This window comes from Thamnophis sirtalis, unplaced genomic scaffold (assembly GCF_051295495.1).
Source record: "Thamnophis sirtalis isolate CommonGarterSnake01/CBP01778 unplaced genomic scaffold, rThaSir2_p1.2 scaffold_3, whole genome shotgun sequence".
Taxonomy (NCBI): domain Eukaryota; kingdom Metazoa; phylum Chordata; class Lepidosauria; order Squamata; family Natricidae; genus Thamnophis; species Thamnophis sirtalis.
In genome coordinates, this window is record NW_028261383.1 from 159,725,080 (window position 1) to 159,741,277 (window position 16,198).

Sequence of the window (16,198 nt, forward strand, 5' to 3'; positions counted from 1 at the left end):
CCCCCCCCAAAAAAGGAAAAAGGTTTTATTTCCAATTTGGAAATGGGCAGTTCAGAAAATACAGGAGAGTGGGGTGGATTTCATATACCCATTTTTTTCAGAGTATAAGACGCAACCTTTTCCCTCAAAAAAGACAGTGAAAATCTGGGTGCATCTTATACACTGAATACAGCATTTTTGGCCTCCTGAAACCCCGCCCCACTTGCAAAACTGCCCAATAGCCTTTAGGAGGCTTCCAGAATGTTGCTGGTGGCTGGGGAGGACAAAAATGAGCAAAAAATGGGACGTTTTTTGCTCGTTTTTGCCCCCAGCCCCCAGGAGCACTCTACAAACCTCCTAAAGGCTATGCATGCCCTTTTTTTTTTTTTTGACAAAAAACAGGCCCGTTTTCACAAAAAATGGGCCGTTTTTAAGAGGTCTGCAGAGTGCAAAAACTTTTTTTTAATTTGCCTCTTCAAAATCATGGTGTGTTTTATACTCTGAAAAATACGGTAATGCTTTGCTGCTAGGTCCTTGCATGAGAAAATCTGTAATCTAGAGAGTTAGAAATGAAATAATCAAGCCTATGTTTTATCTAACTTTCAGCAAGCAACCTATATGGATGAGAAATCTCAGCTTGAGAGATGGGTGCAAATTTTTGCAGCACTGAACAGTAAGAATTTGTTTCTCCTCTTGGGCAAAGCAACCCATCTCCAGGGCAGTTTGGGACAAATCTCAGCCCTTCCAGATCCTCCAAGGGCTGGGTGGATCTCATTGGCTACTGCCTCCTTTGGTCCTGTTTTTGGCCCGCAACCCATGCCCAAATCCAGGCTCAGATTTCTCTCTGTCAGCCCTGCCCATGGAGGGCAGCTGTTCGTTCCTTTCTTGCCCTGTCACTCCAGCTGGGAACACCCGAAGCATTGACATCTTGAGCCCCAAGAGGAAAATTGAAATTATCCTTGGCAGATCTCTAAAAAGATGTTGTGGAGAAGGGAAGAGAGCTGAGTTTGGGACAGTTTGGGAAAGATACAATTAACAGGAATACCTCCTTTCTTTTAGAAAGTAAGTATTTCCCCCCTTTTCCTAGTTTTATTCTTTATAAGTTATTTTTTAAAACAGGGATACAAAAATCCTTTTAGTCTGAGAATTGGAAAGCTAGAGAGTAAAGCGTTCCCCTTGAAAATGTGGCCTGTTGTTTCTCCTCGTTTAAACTTTCTGTATTTGAGACGCGTGACTGGAGGTCAACAATGGCTGAATTCTAGAAGATCTGGAGAGGGATTGGTATCACAATGGAGAAAAGGCATTTTATGACTGCCCTGTAGGCCAGGGAATATGGTGGGATCCTTGTATACTGTAACTTGTAATTTGAGCTTCTGCCAGCGTTCCCAGAGTGGCCTAAGATTTCATTTTCGCCTGACCGTTTTTCCCCGGATGTTTCAGTTCCGCAGGGGAAAAATGGGCTTCTGTTACCAGCTCAGCAAGTCTCATTCTGAGAAGGAACGGGGTTGAGCTTTCAGTCTCTGGCCCTTTGCAGCCTCCCAGGAGGCAAGATTCCTAGGTTGAAATGTGAGCAATGATTTAGTATGTGGGACGTCCATGGATCCAGAATGGAAAAGGGGAGAAGCTAAACTTTGAGCCAAATCTGAACCCTCAGTGCTGGAGGCAGGTTCATTCTCCGTACAGCCCTGAGATCAATGGGAAGCTTATCGCAGTGTCTGGGTGGCATTGGGGGAAGGGCTGGCCTGCCAGGCCTATTGCAGAGGGCTTTCTGTCCATTTGGGGACAATCAGAAATTTTGGAGATGGAGAGAGATGCATTAGAAAGCCCCAGTGTTTTTCCACCAAGAAGCTGCACTAACATGACTGATAGCTGGCTTGAGTTGGGCTTGGGATTGGCCACTCACTCACTTTGTCACAAAAGCTGAGGTGATAATGTAAAGATCAGAGGAAAGCAAAGCAAAAAAAGGGGGGGGGCTTTCCCCCCCCCTTCTGGTTTGGTAATGGGGCTCCATCCTGGTACTGATAAGCAATAGATCTCTGGCACATGGGGGGAAACTAGCTGGCTCAATACATTTCTAGGGCAGTGATGGCTAAACTTTTTGTAAAGGCATGCCAAAATTGTGTGTGCACGCTATCGCACACTCATGCATGCCCAGACCCAAAATTTAATGTGCCTCACTCACCTGTGCATGCATGCATGCATGACCCCCCCCAATGTGTGTGTGGGGGGGAGGAAGTTTTTGTCCTCCCCACTCCAGAGGCTTTCTTGAAGCCTGGGGAGGGCAAAAACGGCCTTCCCTGGCCCTCTGGAAAGCCAAAAATCAGCACGCACCAGAGCTGAGGGCTGGCATGCTGGCAAATATCTCTCCGTGTGCCACCTGTGGCATGCGTGACATAGGTTCGCCGTCACGGTTCTAGAGGGTTCAGAAGGTGGGGTGGGGAAGATGAGAGGATTACGATCATTCTGTGGTATTTGCTCTTAGTATAATTTAGGTATTTCAAGCTGGATATGTGGCCCATGTGGCCCATGGTGGCATGTGGCCCTGGACAGCTAGTAATGTGGCCTCAGAAGATAATAAAATATATAAAAAATAAATGAAGTTTATATACCTTAATTTTATTCTGTTTTTTATTCGGCCCAAGACAATTCCTCTTTATTCAATGCAAACCAGGCAAGGCGAAAGATTGGGGAACCATGGCCTAGAGCAGTGGTTCCCAAACTTGGCAACTTTAAGATTTGTGGACTTCAACTCCCAGAATTCTCCAGCCAGCAGAGCTGGCTGGAGAATTCTGGGAGTTGAAGTCCACAAGTCTTAAAGTTGCCAAGTTTGGGAACCACTGGCCTAGAGGAATACTAAGGGCAGATACCTCTGAGTGTGTACAAACTGCCTTTTCCTTTTTCTGGGTGATCAAAAAGATTGGAATAATAAATAAATAAATGTGTCCCTAATTGTCTAGGAATAAGACACAGAGATTCTTAGGTGATATACAAGTAATAGCTTCTAGCCCTTCAGTGCTGTATCTAATCTGATTTTTAACCAGACACTAACCGCAGAATAACTTATTTCTGGTCTGGTCTGAGATATAACAGCCTTTCAAGAACAGATATTTCCTTTTATTGTCTTTAATCATAATGAATTGCTCCTTTCCATACTGCCTTTAGGAAGAGCAGTCAGCCAGCGAAATAAAAGTGCTCTATCATTGAATTTTGGCTGCCGTACCTGATCCCATAAACTCCACCATGGAAATCCTGTGTGAAGATTTCATTATAGATTTAAAGGTGTTTTAGCAGTCATGCTTTCTCAGGAATCTAATCAAACTACAGTTCCTAAGATTCTTAGGAAGAGGAGCCATGACACTTATTTCCAGCACAAATCTATAACAGAAATGTGTCTTTAGTGTTATGATTCTTGCGGTTAGAAAACACTCTTTAGAATTGATTTTAGAAAGAAGTGTATATTCACAGTGGGTAACTTGAATTGTCATCTCTTTTTCATCCATGCAGTGGTCTGCCATTTTACCAGCTGAATTTACAGTAACATCTCTGGATTAATTAGAGATAACTAATCTGTACTAGGGATGCGGTGGCTCAGTGGCTAAGATGCTGAGCTTGTCGATCAGAAAGGTCGGCAGTTCAGCGGTTTGAATCCCTAGTGCTATGTAACGGAGTGAGCTCCCGTTATTTGTCCAGCTTCTGCCAACCTAGCAGTTTGAAAGCATGTAAAAATGCAAGTAGAAAAATAGGAACGACTTTGGGGGGGAAGGTAACAGCGTTCCATGCATCTTCGGTGTCTATTCATGCTGGCCACATGACCACAGAGAGTTCTTTGCACAGCGCTGGCTCTGCGGATTTGAAACAGAGATGAGCACTGCCCCCTAGAGTCAGAAACAACTAGCACATATGTGCGAGGGGAACCTTTACCTACAGTATTAGCTGGCAAAGTTCCTAGATAAGTGGTAATTAGGGTTGTATGTACAACCTGAGAGATATGTTGAAAATGCATCCTTCCTGGAGAAAAAGAGAGAGCCAATTCTCTAGATAGTATTTGGCTTTTTCCCATCCTGTAGTTAGCACTGGAATGCAAACACTGTATGATAGCACAACCTAGAACTAATATTTGCTCTAAATCCAGTTTAAAGGAAATGATTGCATTTACTTTTCTCATGAGATATAGTAAAATGAAAAAATAAAGCTCCGAGGTTGTTCCTTGCTTGGAACAAAATACCCCAGTTGCAAAGATGATGGATGGTGATGGATTTTCGAATGACTGACTCAGTCTGAAAGGAGTCCCAATTTCAGTCATTTTTAGAAGCCATCAGTCAATCAGTTTTGACAAGGACTATGTCTAATTTGAATATAACATTTACTTTGATTGAATAATAGGCATTCAGTTTTATAGTTGGTTCCCGCTTATTTCTAATGGGTTTTAAGCTAAAACCTAACCGTGGCACTGTTTATCCACAGATAGTGCCCAATGGATAAGCACTTTTTTTCCTCCTGTATATCTGTACGCAGTGTAAAGTGAGTGTGAGAAAAAAGAGATTTTATGCAAAGGCGATTTTCCTATCGCTTCTACTTGGCTTCATATCGCCTGCTGAGGTACTTGTGTGGTTCTAAGGCAAACCTTCACGTCGTCATGGCAGAGTCACATGACGAATCACGACACACACACACCCTTAGCTAAACCTGGTGTGGGCCTGGCCAGCACGTGACACATCCGGCCCACGGGTCGTGAGTTTGACTCCCCTGCTATAGGGCTTCTTGGATTGTTCTAAAATCTTAGAGATCCCATAACTTGAGCAGGGGATCTCAACGCAGAGAATTCCCTCGCATGTCACGCCTTGAGCAATTTCCAAAAGGGAACAGGAAGAGCAGATTTCACCTCATTTAGGGGAACGCAGAGATAACTTTGGAAAAATTAAAAAAATAAATAGCTGAGTTGTCTTAAGGGAAGGCATAGAAGAGATATAACTTCATCCATGGTTTACTTGGGGATAAGAAGGTCCAGGGGGAAAATGTCAAGCTTTCAAAATATGGTTATTACGCCCTACAACAATAAAGTACAGTACAGCATTCCTGTAATCCTTGCAAAGTCTCTTGATCTGGCCTACCGCAAAAGACTGACATTCCTTTCCAGATTTGAACTAAGCTGAGGACTTTTAATTGCTATGTCCGTAAAATACTATCTGCCTAGGACAGGGGTCAGCAACCCATGGCTCTGGAGCTGCATGTGGCTCTCTCATCCCTCTGCTGTGACTCCCTGTTGCCAGTTGGCGCCACAATTTTGAGAGGAGCTTCCGGTTGAGGGGTGGGGGGAAGCCAAGCGTGCCAGGAGACTCTATGGCAAGGGGAGGGTTTTCTGGTCAGATCCACAATTGATAGGGCTTTTGGTAAGGACAGATAGAGGAAAAAGGATGCTGCACTAGGAGGAGACTCTATGGTGAGGGAACCGGACTTTCGGTTGGCTCCAGAATTGAACGGGGGACTTCCGGTTAGGACCTTTGTGGCTCTTTGTGTGTTTAAGGTTGATGACCCCTGGCCTAGGACAAATTTTCTCTAATCTGTCATATTCCAAATATGTTGGGACTGCCATTCCCATAATTCCCAGCCAAATAATCCATCAGATGGAGTTTCTGGAAGTTGTTGACTTCCAGCACTTTGCTGGAGAAGACAATGGCCAGCTATTTTTTCCAGCTGTGCTCCTTAATGTTTTTCTAAATGTATCAAAAAATTGAATTCTTCATTCCTTGCCAGATACATGCAAGATGTATTTCTGCTCTTTGGAGGAGGACATACTGGTCAAAATTAGTCAAACCTTTCACAATAGTTTTGCAGGATTGAAAGCATGAATGGGCTGCTCTACGTTACAAACTAAATTGAGAAATACTGCTTGAATAAATTGCCCTTTTCCATGGGAGTAAAACCACTTATCTCAACAAATCAGAGTCGCTAAGCTCTGAAACCTAGTCTTTCACTTCAGAAATATTTTCTGCCCATCTCTACTCACTAGATTGGTTTGGATCCTGTTTTCGACAAGTAATAGAGTTTGGTTGAAGAATTAGAATTACAATTGACTTTTAGAGGCGAGCATCCCACATACACACCAAGGATTAGCAGGGAAATATGTTGGGGGATGCCAAGAGATAGCTTGACCTTTGAGCAGCAAGCCAGCAAAGATTAGACTCTGAAAAGTTGTGGCCATACAAAGATAGAAGTTTGATTTCATTTCCATAGTTAGCTAAACATCACTGCAATGGCTACTTCTCATGCTTTTAATACTATTTCCCTTTTGTCTTACTAGAAATTTAAATTTTGTATCAGTTTTTGGAGAGGTTTCGGAGGCTGAAGCAAAGTTTTTGAAGCATTCAGTAGTTTACATTTGATTAGTGCATTAAGGAAAAAGGATTAAAAGAATGTTCATTTTTACATCGCCACTTCTCTCTGCACCATGGCAGACAAGGAGGCAAGCATTTCAAATGTTGCAACTCTCCTTCTGTATTCTTATATACTTACTAGTCATGGAAAATGGTTCCCAATTGATACCTGCTAAATAGTATCAACTATTGGGTTTCAGGACTATCTCTTAAGTCTTTTTTAAAAAAAAACATCAACCACCTTATAAGCCATAAGTTAGCACAGGGAACAGCTGGTTATGCGTAACAAACGCAGCCAGATGGATGCCTTTATATCCCTATTTCAAAATAATCCTCCATGCATTAAATGAAGTAAGCTATAGTTGCAATAAAGTTTATGTCATCATAAACTTCTTAAAGCTCAACAAGATACTGTCATATTTTCTGCCAGAGGCATTCCAATTCGTATCTTTGTTTTGTTTTGTTTTACATGTTTCATTTCAAAAAATGGCTTAATTTCTCAAATGAAACAGGAGGAACTGGAGCTTAAGAAGAGGGCAGATATCTTGTATTTAATGGATTTCTAGTTCATTTCTATCTTTTCCTATTGGGGACAAGAAAGACAGTCAGACAGAATACTACTCAGCTAAGTGGAGATGATTAAGTCACTTCTTCCTAAAGGGAATAGAACTAAAATTTTCTTCCCCAATAATTACTTATAGCATCTTATTAGATCATCTATTAATGAAATGATACAAAGCCTATTGTTACTGCTATTATTTTGGCACATTGATAGTTGAATGACTGCAGATAATACAATGAATCACTAGTTGGGAAATGACCTTGGAATAGATAGAGTTTCTCCTTAATCGTTTGTCAATAGCGTATTGATTACTAATCATAGAGTAAGATTTCCCCTCTATTCATAAACCCATATTGCTCATAATTTAGACGTTCTCCATACAGAGACAAGGCATTTATTTGGGATAGAACCACGGCAGACTGCTTTATTAAAGATAATAGATAATAGATGCAGTGAAGAAGTTATTTGGAAGGTTAAATGTATGTGGATTCAGTTAACTCTGCATTCAGCTTCAAACGTGGGTATTGGGAAAAAGGCTTTTGAGGTAATGAAAAATAAAATTTGTAAAACTGAGCTGGGGCGGCATTTTGCTTTGCTGTCAAAACAAAAATGTTGTGTAGATTAATAAGGCAGTAATTGTCCATAGGCACTAGTAATTTGTTTTCCCATTCCCATTTGCAATTAAAATGATACAACAAAATGCTCATGATTGTATAGATTTGACGTCTTATTAAATTCCCTCCAGGTCTGATGAATTCTGTATCTTCTCTATTGTATCAGTTAAAAGGGGACAATAGTTATTGGACTGAAAGTGATACTCCATGTGTTCAAAAGAACCATTTTTATAGGTCTTTTTATATAGGTTTATGGTTAAGTATTGATGCTGAAATTGCATTCTGGGGATAAACGTGGCTTAGGTTTAAATCCAATGTGAGTATTTGCATCTTCAAACAGGCCTGTAATTTTAACATTTAAGTGTCAGCTTCCTCACAGTGGGGAATTATAAACTGTTATTGCCAGTGTATCAAAAGTATTGGATATATGACCCAACTAGATAAAACACCAGATTTTGCCTTTTTTTTTTTGTAAAGAGTTGAAATTTCTTCTATGTTCGTATTTTATCTTTGCATCTGTTCTTTTTTTTGTGTGTGTGCAGTATGACAGAAAAAGAGATTCTTGAGCCATCCGGTTCCCCCATATCTATAAGGGGGAAATCTCCAGAAGGGGTAAGTGTTATGGGTTATTTTAGGAGGGTAAGGGTGTAAATCCTATCTCCTAATTCCTCCACAATCAGCCACAAAGTCTTTCTGGAGTCTTTTCCAACCTCCTGTCCTCTGGATATTTTGAATTATTGAGTGAGAAGTCTGAGACTTATCATCTAATATATCTGGAAGCAACAAGATTGAAAATCTGCTCTGGAGAGACATGGTTATTCAGAAAATCCAATGATGCCAGAACCTTCTAATGACAGCCTTTGGCCATGATGGCTGCAACCAATCCTCTTCTTTTGATTAAGGTTATAATCCATCCTAAACCACATCTACTGTGTTCGCGAGCAACACATTATTATTATTTTTACAATTAACGTATTGGGTTTCACGACTGGAGAAGCTACTTCCTCCTTACCATTATTTCTACCAAAGGTTAAAGTTGCTGCCATTGGTCCCACTTGTCCAGCCTCAAATTTAGTAAAGTTCTCTTTTCTGTGATCCAATATAAGACTTGCCCAATGGGATTTTTGAGAATGTATTTTCTTGAACAGAGGTCAATATGTTACAAAGAACTAGTTGTCAATAAGGTATTAATAATGTTATTATTAATTTTTAAGTAGAGGAAAAAGGGAAGGTGCCTACAGAGCAAACTATAATGGAATGATGGCAGTGCCACAGACACTGTAAGGATTTTTCTTATCTTCTACATAATGCACAGTTATTCCACACTTCCTTGCTTATGAAAACACAAATTCTAATACAACACATCATATCCAATAAAAAAATACATGGGGGTAAACTAATACTTTAGTTCAATTGGAGAAACATTTTGAAGACCCCCATTATCAGACTCATAACATTAATTAAGCCAAAGCTTTATCCTAACACATAGTTCCTCTCCAGTTTGAAGATCTCCAGTGGGGGGAAATGTCCACTTCTATCAAGATAATTGGTTCTATTTTCAAACTCTTCTTGCCATCAAAACATTATTGTCACCTGGCAGCTTAAACTCATTATATTTAGTCCTAACTCTAGGGCAAAACTGAGCAAATCTTTGCCCCGCTTCTATATGGTGGTCTTTCAAATCCAGGCACCTGTCGTGTTTGACATTGAAGTTGCCAGTACAAGTTTTAGAATTCACTTTGCTTTAAAAAAGAAAACGGATTGTGGGTACATATGGAACCCTGCTGTTCAAGAAGCACACTTCCAAATCCCATTTAAATGGCAAAATTACATCTAGGAATGAAATTGCAACCTGGTTGAAAACTGCACAGCATCGTGGAACTTTGCAAAAAAGGAGGTCAGATTTCTGTACTGGTGGATATCCATCGCGGTGAAGTGTTCAAATATATTTAAGCTGCATAATTGCTGCAATCTTTTAAAGGTTCATGGAATTCCTGAAAACTGCAGAGAACGGATAAGTTCTGACATGATGAAGATGTTTAGCAAGCTTATCTATGAGGAATTTCATGTGGAAAGATGAGCTAGCTTTTGGATAAAGGCGTGGTTTCTTTCTGTGAGTTCTGAACATTAGCACGGGAGTATAAATACTAGAAAAGTGAGTCATTTATATGTGGATACACACATTCTTGACTGTGTGGCTTGTAATATATGAAACCACTATTGATTATGGATCCACTAAAATGCTGGATTAAATCAGCCTATGGTATATCAAATAAGCCTATGACCCATGGCAATTGGTAGTTAATTTATATTCTTACCTGTGCATACTATTCAGTTCCTGCATTTAAAATAATAATCAGGCACCCAGCAAATCAGGATGCGGGTCTGAAATTGAAGATTTCTTACTCCATCAACTACTTCTAACCCAGCTAAACTCATAGGTCTGAACTCTGCCTTTCTCCAAGTTGAAAAGCTGCTTCTATTTCTTGTGCTGTTTTTCCCATCTGTCCTATTCTGATAGGTGTTCCATTCCATAGAAGAGAAGGAATTCCAACCATCAATTGAGATATTATTTTGCTAGGTCAATAGTAGTTCAGTGTTGGGTCCATTTACTTAATAATGATGTCAAAGGGTTGTTTTTGTTTTTGTAGTTTAATGACCCCGTAGTCCCTTGCGAGATGGAGTCATGGCGACTGAATGCAGCTGAGTGTTTACTGGCCAGATGCCCTTCCAGTTGCCAATGTGACGTTTTTGCAGCAGATATATTCTCATTGTGCCCAGAGAAGTTTGGAAGTTTATTAGCATTTGTATGCCGCCCACTCCCAGGGGACTCTGGGCGGCTTACAGACAACAAGGGAATATAAAAAATTAAAAAATAGAAATACAATTATTTAAAATTACCCAACATACATACCCCACTGAATATTAGCCTCTACCTAGGATCGAACTCACAGCCTCCTGATTGTGAGGTGAGAGCTCCACCTCTAGGCCACCGCACCACTCAATTAAGATGCCAAAGTCATGGTGGTAAAATAACTTAAAGCACTTTCACTGGTCTATAGCAGATCTTAGATACTTGCCAAAAAAAAGTGTTGGATGCTAATGGTGGCATTATCATGTAGTTTTAGGTAACAGGGTGATTTTTAATCTGCATTCTGCATCAATGGAATCAGAGCAATAACCTTCCACTTTATAGAACTGTTCTCCAACTGATAATAATAAAAACATTTAATAAAATTAAAATGATATAGGATAATAAGTGAAAGAACAAGAGGAATAGGAATTGAAAATAATTAAGAGCCAAGTCTATAAAATGTGGGTTCCTATTATAAATATCTTTGGCAATCTAACCTTCTCTCTCTATTTTTTTAAAATATCTTTTAATCCTGCTTTTATTATTTTTATAACTTACTGGGAACATACCTAATAGTCCTTTGTCTTTATCTTATTTTCCCCATATCAACAATTGTTGAGATGAGTTGGGCTGAGAGAGAGTGATTGAGTCACCCAGCCAGCTTTCATGCCTGAAGCAGGATTGGAACTCACCATCTCCTATTTTATAGTCTGGTACCTTAACCACTAGACCCAATACTTGACACCTGTATGCCTAATATTCATAAGTACTTTTGAGAAAGTGTTACAGGTGCATCCTTTACAATGCTTACAATAAGCCCAGACCATTATTCTGATACCTTTATTTCGTGTAAGGGTTGGTAAAAGCTAAAAATGGTTTGCCCAATGCCCAGCTAGTGAATTCATTGTATGAGTCAGATTTGTACAAGGGACTGGGATTCTCCATTTGTCACTTTGTTCATTGAGCAACAGCTGTGATGGATGAGTAGCATAACTCATTCTTGTTACATGCCTTGGGTCTTCTGTTAAGGTAAAATCTGTCATTTCCCTGGTAACAGGTTGGCAAGCTCAAAAAATCACGAGCTACTATGACTGCATAGGCAATTGCCACTGACTGCGGAGTGAGAGGAGAACTGAAGGCATTTGTAACAAGACTTACAAGCCCTCTTTCCACGCAGACTTCAGGTAGAAGATCGAATTAGTAGGACTTTGGAAACCTGAATTGGAAGCAATATAAGCAGTCAGTCCTGAAATAGAAAATGCTGAAGGCAAATCTGTGACCTGATTCAGACCTTTCACTAAACCAGAATGTATTTGGTTGGTTTCTGACTTAGTAAGATTAGCAAACCCAACCTTTTGCTATTTATTCAGCGGTTAATCACTGCATGGTTTAATGTGCTATGCATACAGTGCCAAAAATCTCACCTAAGAAATAGACTTTTAGCAGAAGAGAGTTTGATATTCGTGTTTTTCTGTAAGTTTGCCTAGAGCAGGGTTCAGCAAACCACAGCTCTGGGGCTGCATGTGGCTCTTTCATCCCTCTGCTGTGGCTCCCTATCACTCAAAATATGCGTGCAACACTCCCTGGCATGCGATTTATTGAGCTTTTCAATCCCCAGTAAGCCAACCATGAATAAATTCAAGAAAAGAAAAGTTTCAGAAGAAAACAGAACATTTAATTCAACTATATATGCTAGTTCTGTGGACGCTCAGGAAATACTCAGGCACTGGGAAGGTTTTGTGGCTCCCGGTGTTTTCTTTTCTGTGGGAAATGGGTCCAAATAGCTCTTCGAGAATTTAAGTTTGACGCTCCCTGGCCTTGAGTTTCCTAGAGAGAGAGGAATTGAGGGCTGAAGTGGAAGTGAGCATTGGCAAGAGGTGCAGTTGTTAACCATACGGAAACTTTGAAAGAGGAGAACATGCAGGATAACACAGATGGAAATATTGCTCAGGCATCCAGAAAGCTGTTTGCTTGGTACGGGATCTATGTTCTCATACTTTGTTCTGAAAAATGCTGGACAGAGCCCAGAGTGTTGTGTGCTGGGTAAAATCGTGTGTTCTCTGTTGCCAGAAGCCTGTTTCAAGAGCACCAATGCTGCAAAAATTTCCGCATTTCATTAAAATGCCCAATTCCGGGATCTCAGGAGACCCTGAATATGAATAAATAAATATATGCAGGCGAATGATTTGCTGCTTTCCCCCGGAGACATATGCTATCAGCCCTTAGCCTGAGGAAATGGGCTGCATGTCATCCATTGCTTTCTCCCTGCTGACTCTGGAATTTGCAACTTGTTCCCTTCCCAGGAATCCTACAGTATGTCCTCTGCTGCTTTGACTGCCCTGCTCAGTATGCAAGCAATTTCTCAGCCAGTAAACGATCCTCCTTTCTCAGATCTTACACAGTTCGTGGGGTCAAGATGACCATCACCCTTGTGGAAATAGGTTACTGTACCAATAGCTTAGGGATCGATAGGATAATAGGGGTACATAGAGTATAAATGTGCACTTCAATGGGGACTTAGAATAGAATAGAATTGGAAGGAACCTTAGAGGTCTTCTAGTCCAGCCCCCTATTCAAGCAGGAGAACCTATACCATTTCAGACAAGTAACTGCCTATTCTCTTCTTAAAAGCCTCCAGTGATGGACCACATATGACAGTGATGGTGAACCTTTTTTGGCTCACATGCCAAAAGCAGGGGGGAGCGCAGGGGGGGGGTCATGCACGGGCATGCCACACCCATAATGCTATGCGCACAGCCCCAGTGCGCATATGCCCATGACCAGTGTCCCCCCCATTTTTGGCGTGCTTTTTTTTGCTGTCACCAGGCTCCAGAGGCTTTATAGGAGCTGGGGGGGGGCGAAAACAGCCTCCCCCACCCCCTGGAGGCTCTTCCGGGTTGCTTGTAGGGCCGGTTTTAGCCCTCCGGAGCCTTCAGGGAAGCCTCCTGAAGGCTCCTGAACACTCTGGAGGGCTAAAACCAGCCCTACGAGCAACCCAGAAGTGTGTTCTTGAATTTCCGGTTTGCCCATAGGGCCGGTTTTTCACACTCCAGAGGCCTCGAGGAAGCCTTCAGAAGGCAAAAAATGGCATCAAAAGGAGGCAGAAGTCAGCTGGCCAGCTGATAGGGCAACGCCTCACGTGCCCTGACAAATGGCTCCATGTGCCATCTGTGGCACACGTGCCGTAGGTTCGCCATCACGGACATATGATATTTGAAGGCAAAGCTGTTCCACTGGTTAATTGTCCTCACTGTTAGGAGGTTTCTCCTTAATTCCAGGTTGCTTCTCTGCTTGATTAGTTTCCACCCATTGCTTCTTGTCCTGCCCTCTGGTGCTTTGGAGAATAATTATTTGACCCTCTCTTCTTTGTAGCAGCCCCTCAAATACTGGAATACTGCTACCATGCCACCCCTAATTCTTTTTTTCTTCTTTAGACTAGCCAAAAACCAAAACCTGCAGCCATTTTTCATATTATTCCTTTGACCATCTTGGTTGATCTTCTCTGATCTTATTGGAGTTTACTTTCTCAGGTGAGGTGAGCCAGCTCCCTCTCTCACTACCACTGTAGAGAATGTCATGTAGTGAAGAATTATCCAGAAGCTTACGGTACTTTCTTTCCTCAGTTAGGCTGTCTGCCTTTCTGAGTATTTTCCCAGTCTATCCAGGTAGCCCCTGACTCACGACTGCAATTGAGTCCCAACATTTCCGTTGCTAAGCGAAACAGTTGTTAACCGAGTTTTGCCCCATTGTACGAATCTCTTGCCACCCTTGTGAAGTAAAATCACTGCAATTGTTACGTGAGTAACACGGTTGTCATGTGGATCTGGCCTTCCCCATTGACTTTGCTTGTCAGAAGATCGCCCTTCTGATTTAAGAATCAGGTGGCCTAATAAATGAGTAAATGATTCTGTGAGGTTTTTATGGCTTGCTGGGATAATATACGTAAAGACGTGAACTATATTAACTCAGTGATAGATTACCAATAGTTGATTATTTGGTTGAAAAGATAACCAACCAACCAAACCTTTATTTGGTTTCTAGTCCTGCTTGAAATGCTATCACGTGGCCTGCTGTCCCCCACCTAAATCTGTTTTTATTGATTTACTTATTTGTTACATGCATTTGCTGCATATTACGCCATGGGGCTACTCTAGGCAGCCTTCGATGACAAAAAAGGAAGAAACATGAAAAAGGGTGTAAAGAGAACAGTAGTAAAATAATAGAACAATAAAGTAGCCAATGGCAAAGGAACACAATGAGAATAAATACATCAATAGGATAACCAAAATGATGGGTGGGTGGAGAGCAGAGAGCAAGTGGCGAGAGATGGAGCCTGCCATCAATCTGGCAGCTATCTCCAATGTGGACTCCTCCATTTGGTCCCCAGGCCTACTATTACTACTCCTACTCCTACTCCTACTACACCAGTACACACCAACAGCTTGGTTACCATTAGCTAATATTGAGAATAGAAAGCTGCTACATGCAATTCACGAGCTTTGTGGCGGACTCTTCGTGCAGTTGCATGTTGCAACCTTGCTGTTTCTTGTATCTTCACGCTGGACATTTGCTTGCATTTTCTTTGAAGAAAACTTCCACAAGTAGGAATTGGGGTTTTTGGGTCTCCCTGTTTTTACTGTGAACCCCTCTTCCTTTCTCTTGCCTTTTGGGGCTAGACAAGTTGGGTGTCTGTGTGCATGTCAATTCCACTGGTTGCCAAGGTTCTTGGTTGGCATCTATCAAGTGCTGATTGTCCGTCCCACCCACCCACCCACCCACCCTGCCCCATCCCAACCTGGACCCTCAGTTGCAGAAGCTAAAGCAGTTTTTCCAACGCAAGCCCATGGAGGAGGAGCCTACCACAGAGGAGCCACAAGCCAACGGGGAGCTGGTCAGCCCTACCGGGGGAACCATCTACTACTATGAGGAAGTGGAGGAGGAGGAGGAAGAGCCTGAGCCACCAGCTGAGCCGGAAAAACCAGTTAACGATAAACCTCACAAATTCAAGGATCACTACTTCAAGAAGCCGAAGTTTTGTGATGTCTGTGCCCGCATGATTGTCCGTGAGTTTCCGTTATGCCATGTGCAGTTGTTAAAGATGCATGGATCATGCCTGAACAAAAGTAACATGTGTGGGTTGGTGGGATATATTGAAAGCCGAGTAAGTCCTAGCAGGCAATATAATTTGGCTCAAATGGAGGGAGGAGAGACAGATTATGATTTACGTCTAGTGATAAAATGGTAAGCTAACTGTTGAAACAGAGAATGGTATACTATGCTCACTTTCAGATTCAGATTCAGATTAGTTTATTTGTATGCCGCCCTTCTCCGGGAGGGACTCAGGGTGGCGAACAACTCAAAAGGGGAAAAGGGGACATAAAACACAATACACATAATTAAAATACACAAGAATCACACAGGCATACAAGTCGAGAGGGGAGGGGAACTCATCAACCCCAGGCCTGCCGGCACAGCCAGATTTTGACGGCTTTCTGGAAGGCTGGAGAGAGGTGAGGGTCCAAATCTCCGCGGGATTGCACCTTGCATGATTGTTTAATAGTTTAATGTAGGTAGTTATCTCTAAGTAGGTAGCTAGCCGAACCAAAGAATCCCTAAGACCGCCCCAGTGGTGGATTGGCAATTTTTTAATCACTGATTCGGGCATGCTCCTGTGCATGCTCTTGCGTGCACATGCGCATGTGCAGAAGCATCCGAGTGGGTGGGTGGAGCCTCCCGCCGCTGCTACTACCGGTTTGCCCAATCTGGGCCAAACTAGGAGCAACCCACCTCTGGACCGCCCCACCCCAACACAGAC

The 16,198-nt window shown here is 41.9% G+C and overlaps 1 protein-coding gene across 4 annotated transcripts in view; it reads left to right on the forward strand.

Moving 5' to 3' along the window:
- The first annotated feature begins 881 nt into the window (after window positions 1-881).
- The window catches only part of STAC3 (SH3 and cysteine rich domain 3), a 37,201-nt gene continuing 21,884 nt past the window's right edge, over window positions 882-16,198 (forward strand). Inside the window, exons 1-3 of one of the 4 annotated variants that reach the window (XM_087707890.1) lie at window positions 882-1,041; window positions 8,072-8,141; window positions 15,191-15,446. In XM_087707890.1, the coding sequence (XP_087564016.1) occupies window positions 8,073-8,141; window positions 15,191-15,446 (325 nt within the window). In that variant the 5' untranslated portion in view covers window positions 882-1,041; window position 8,072. Of the gene's footprint in view, window positions 1,042-8,071; window positions 8,142-11,440; window positions 11,568-15,190; window positions 15,447-16,198 lie in introns of those variants that run through there. The other 3 variants (XM_087707892.1, XM_087707893.1, XM_087707894.1) reach the window with 3 other exon arrangements.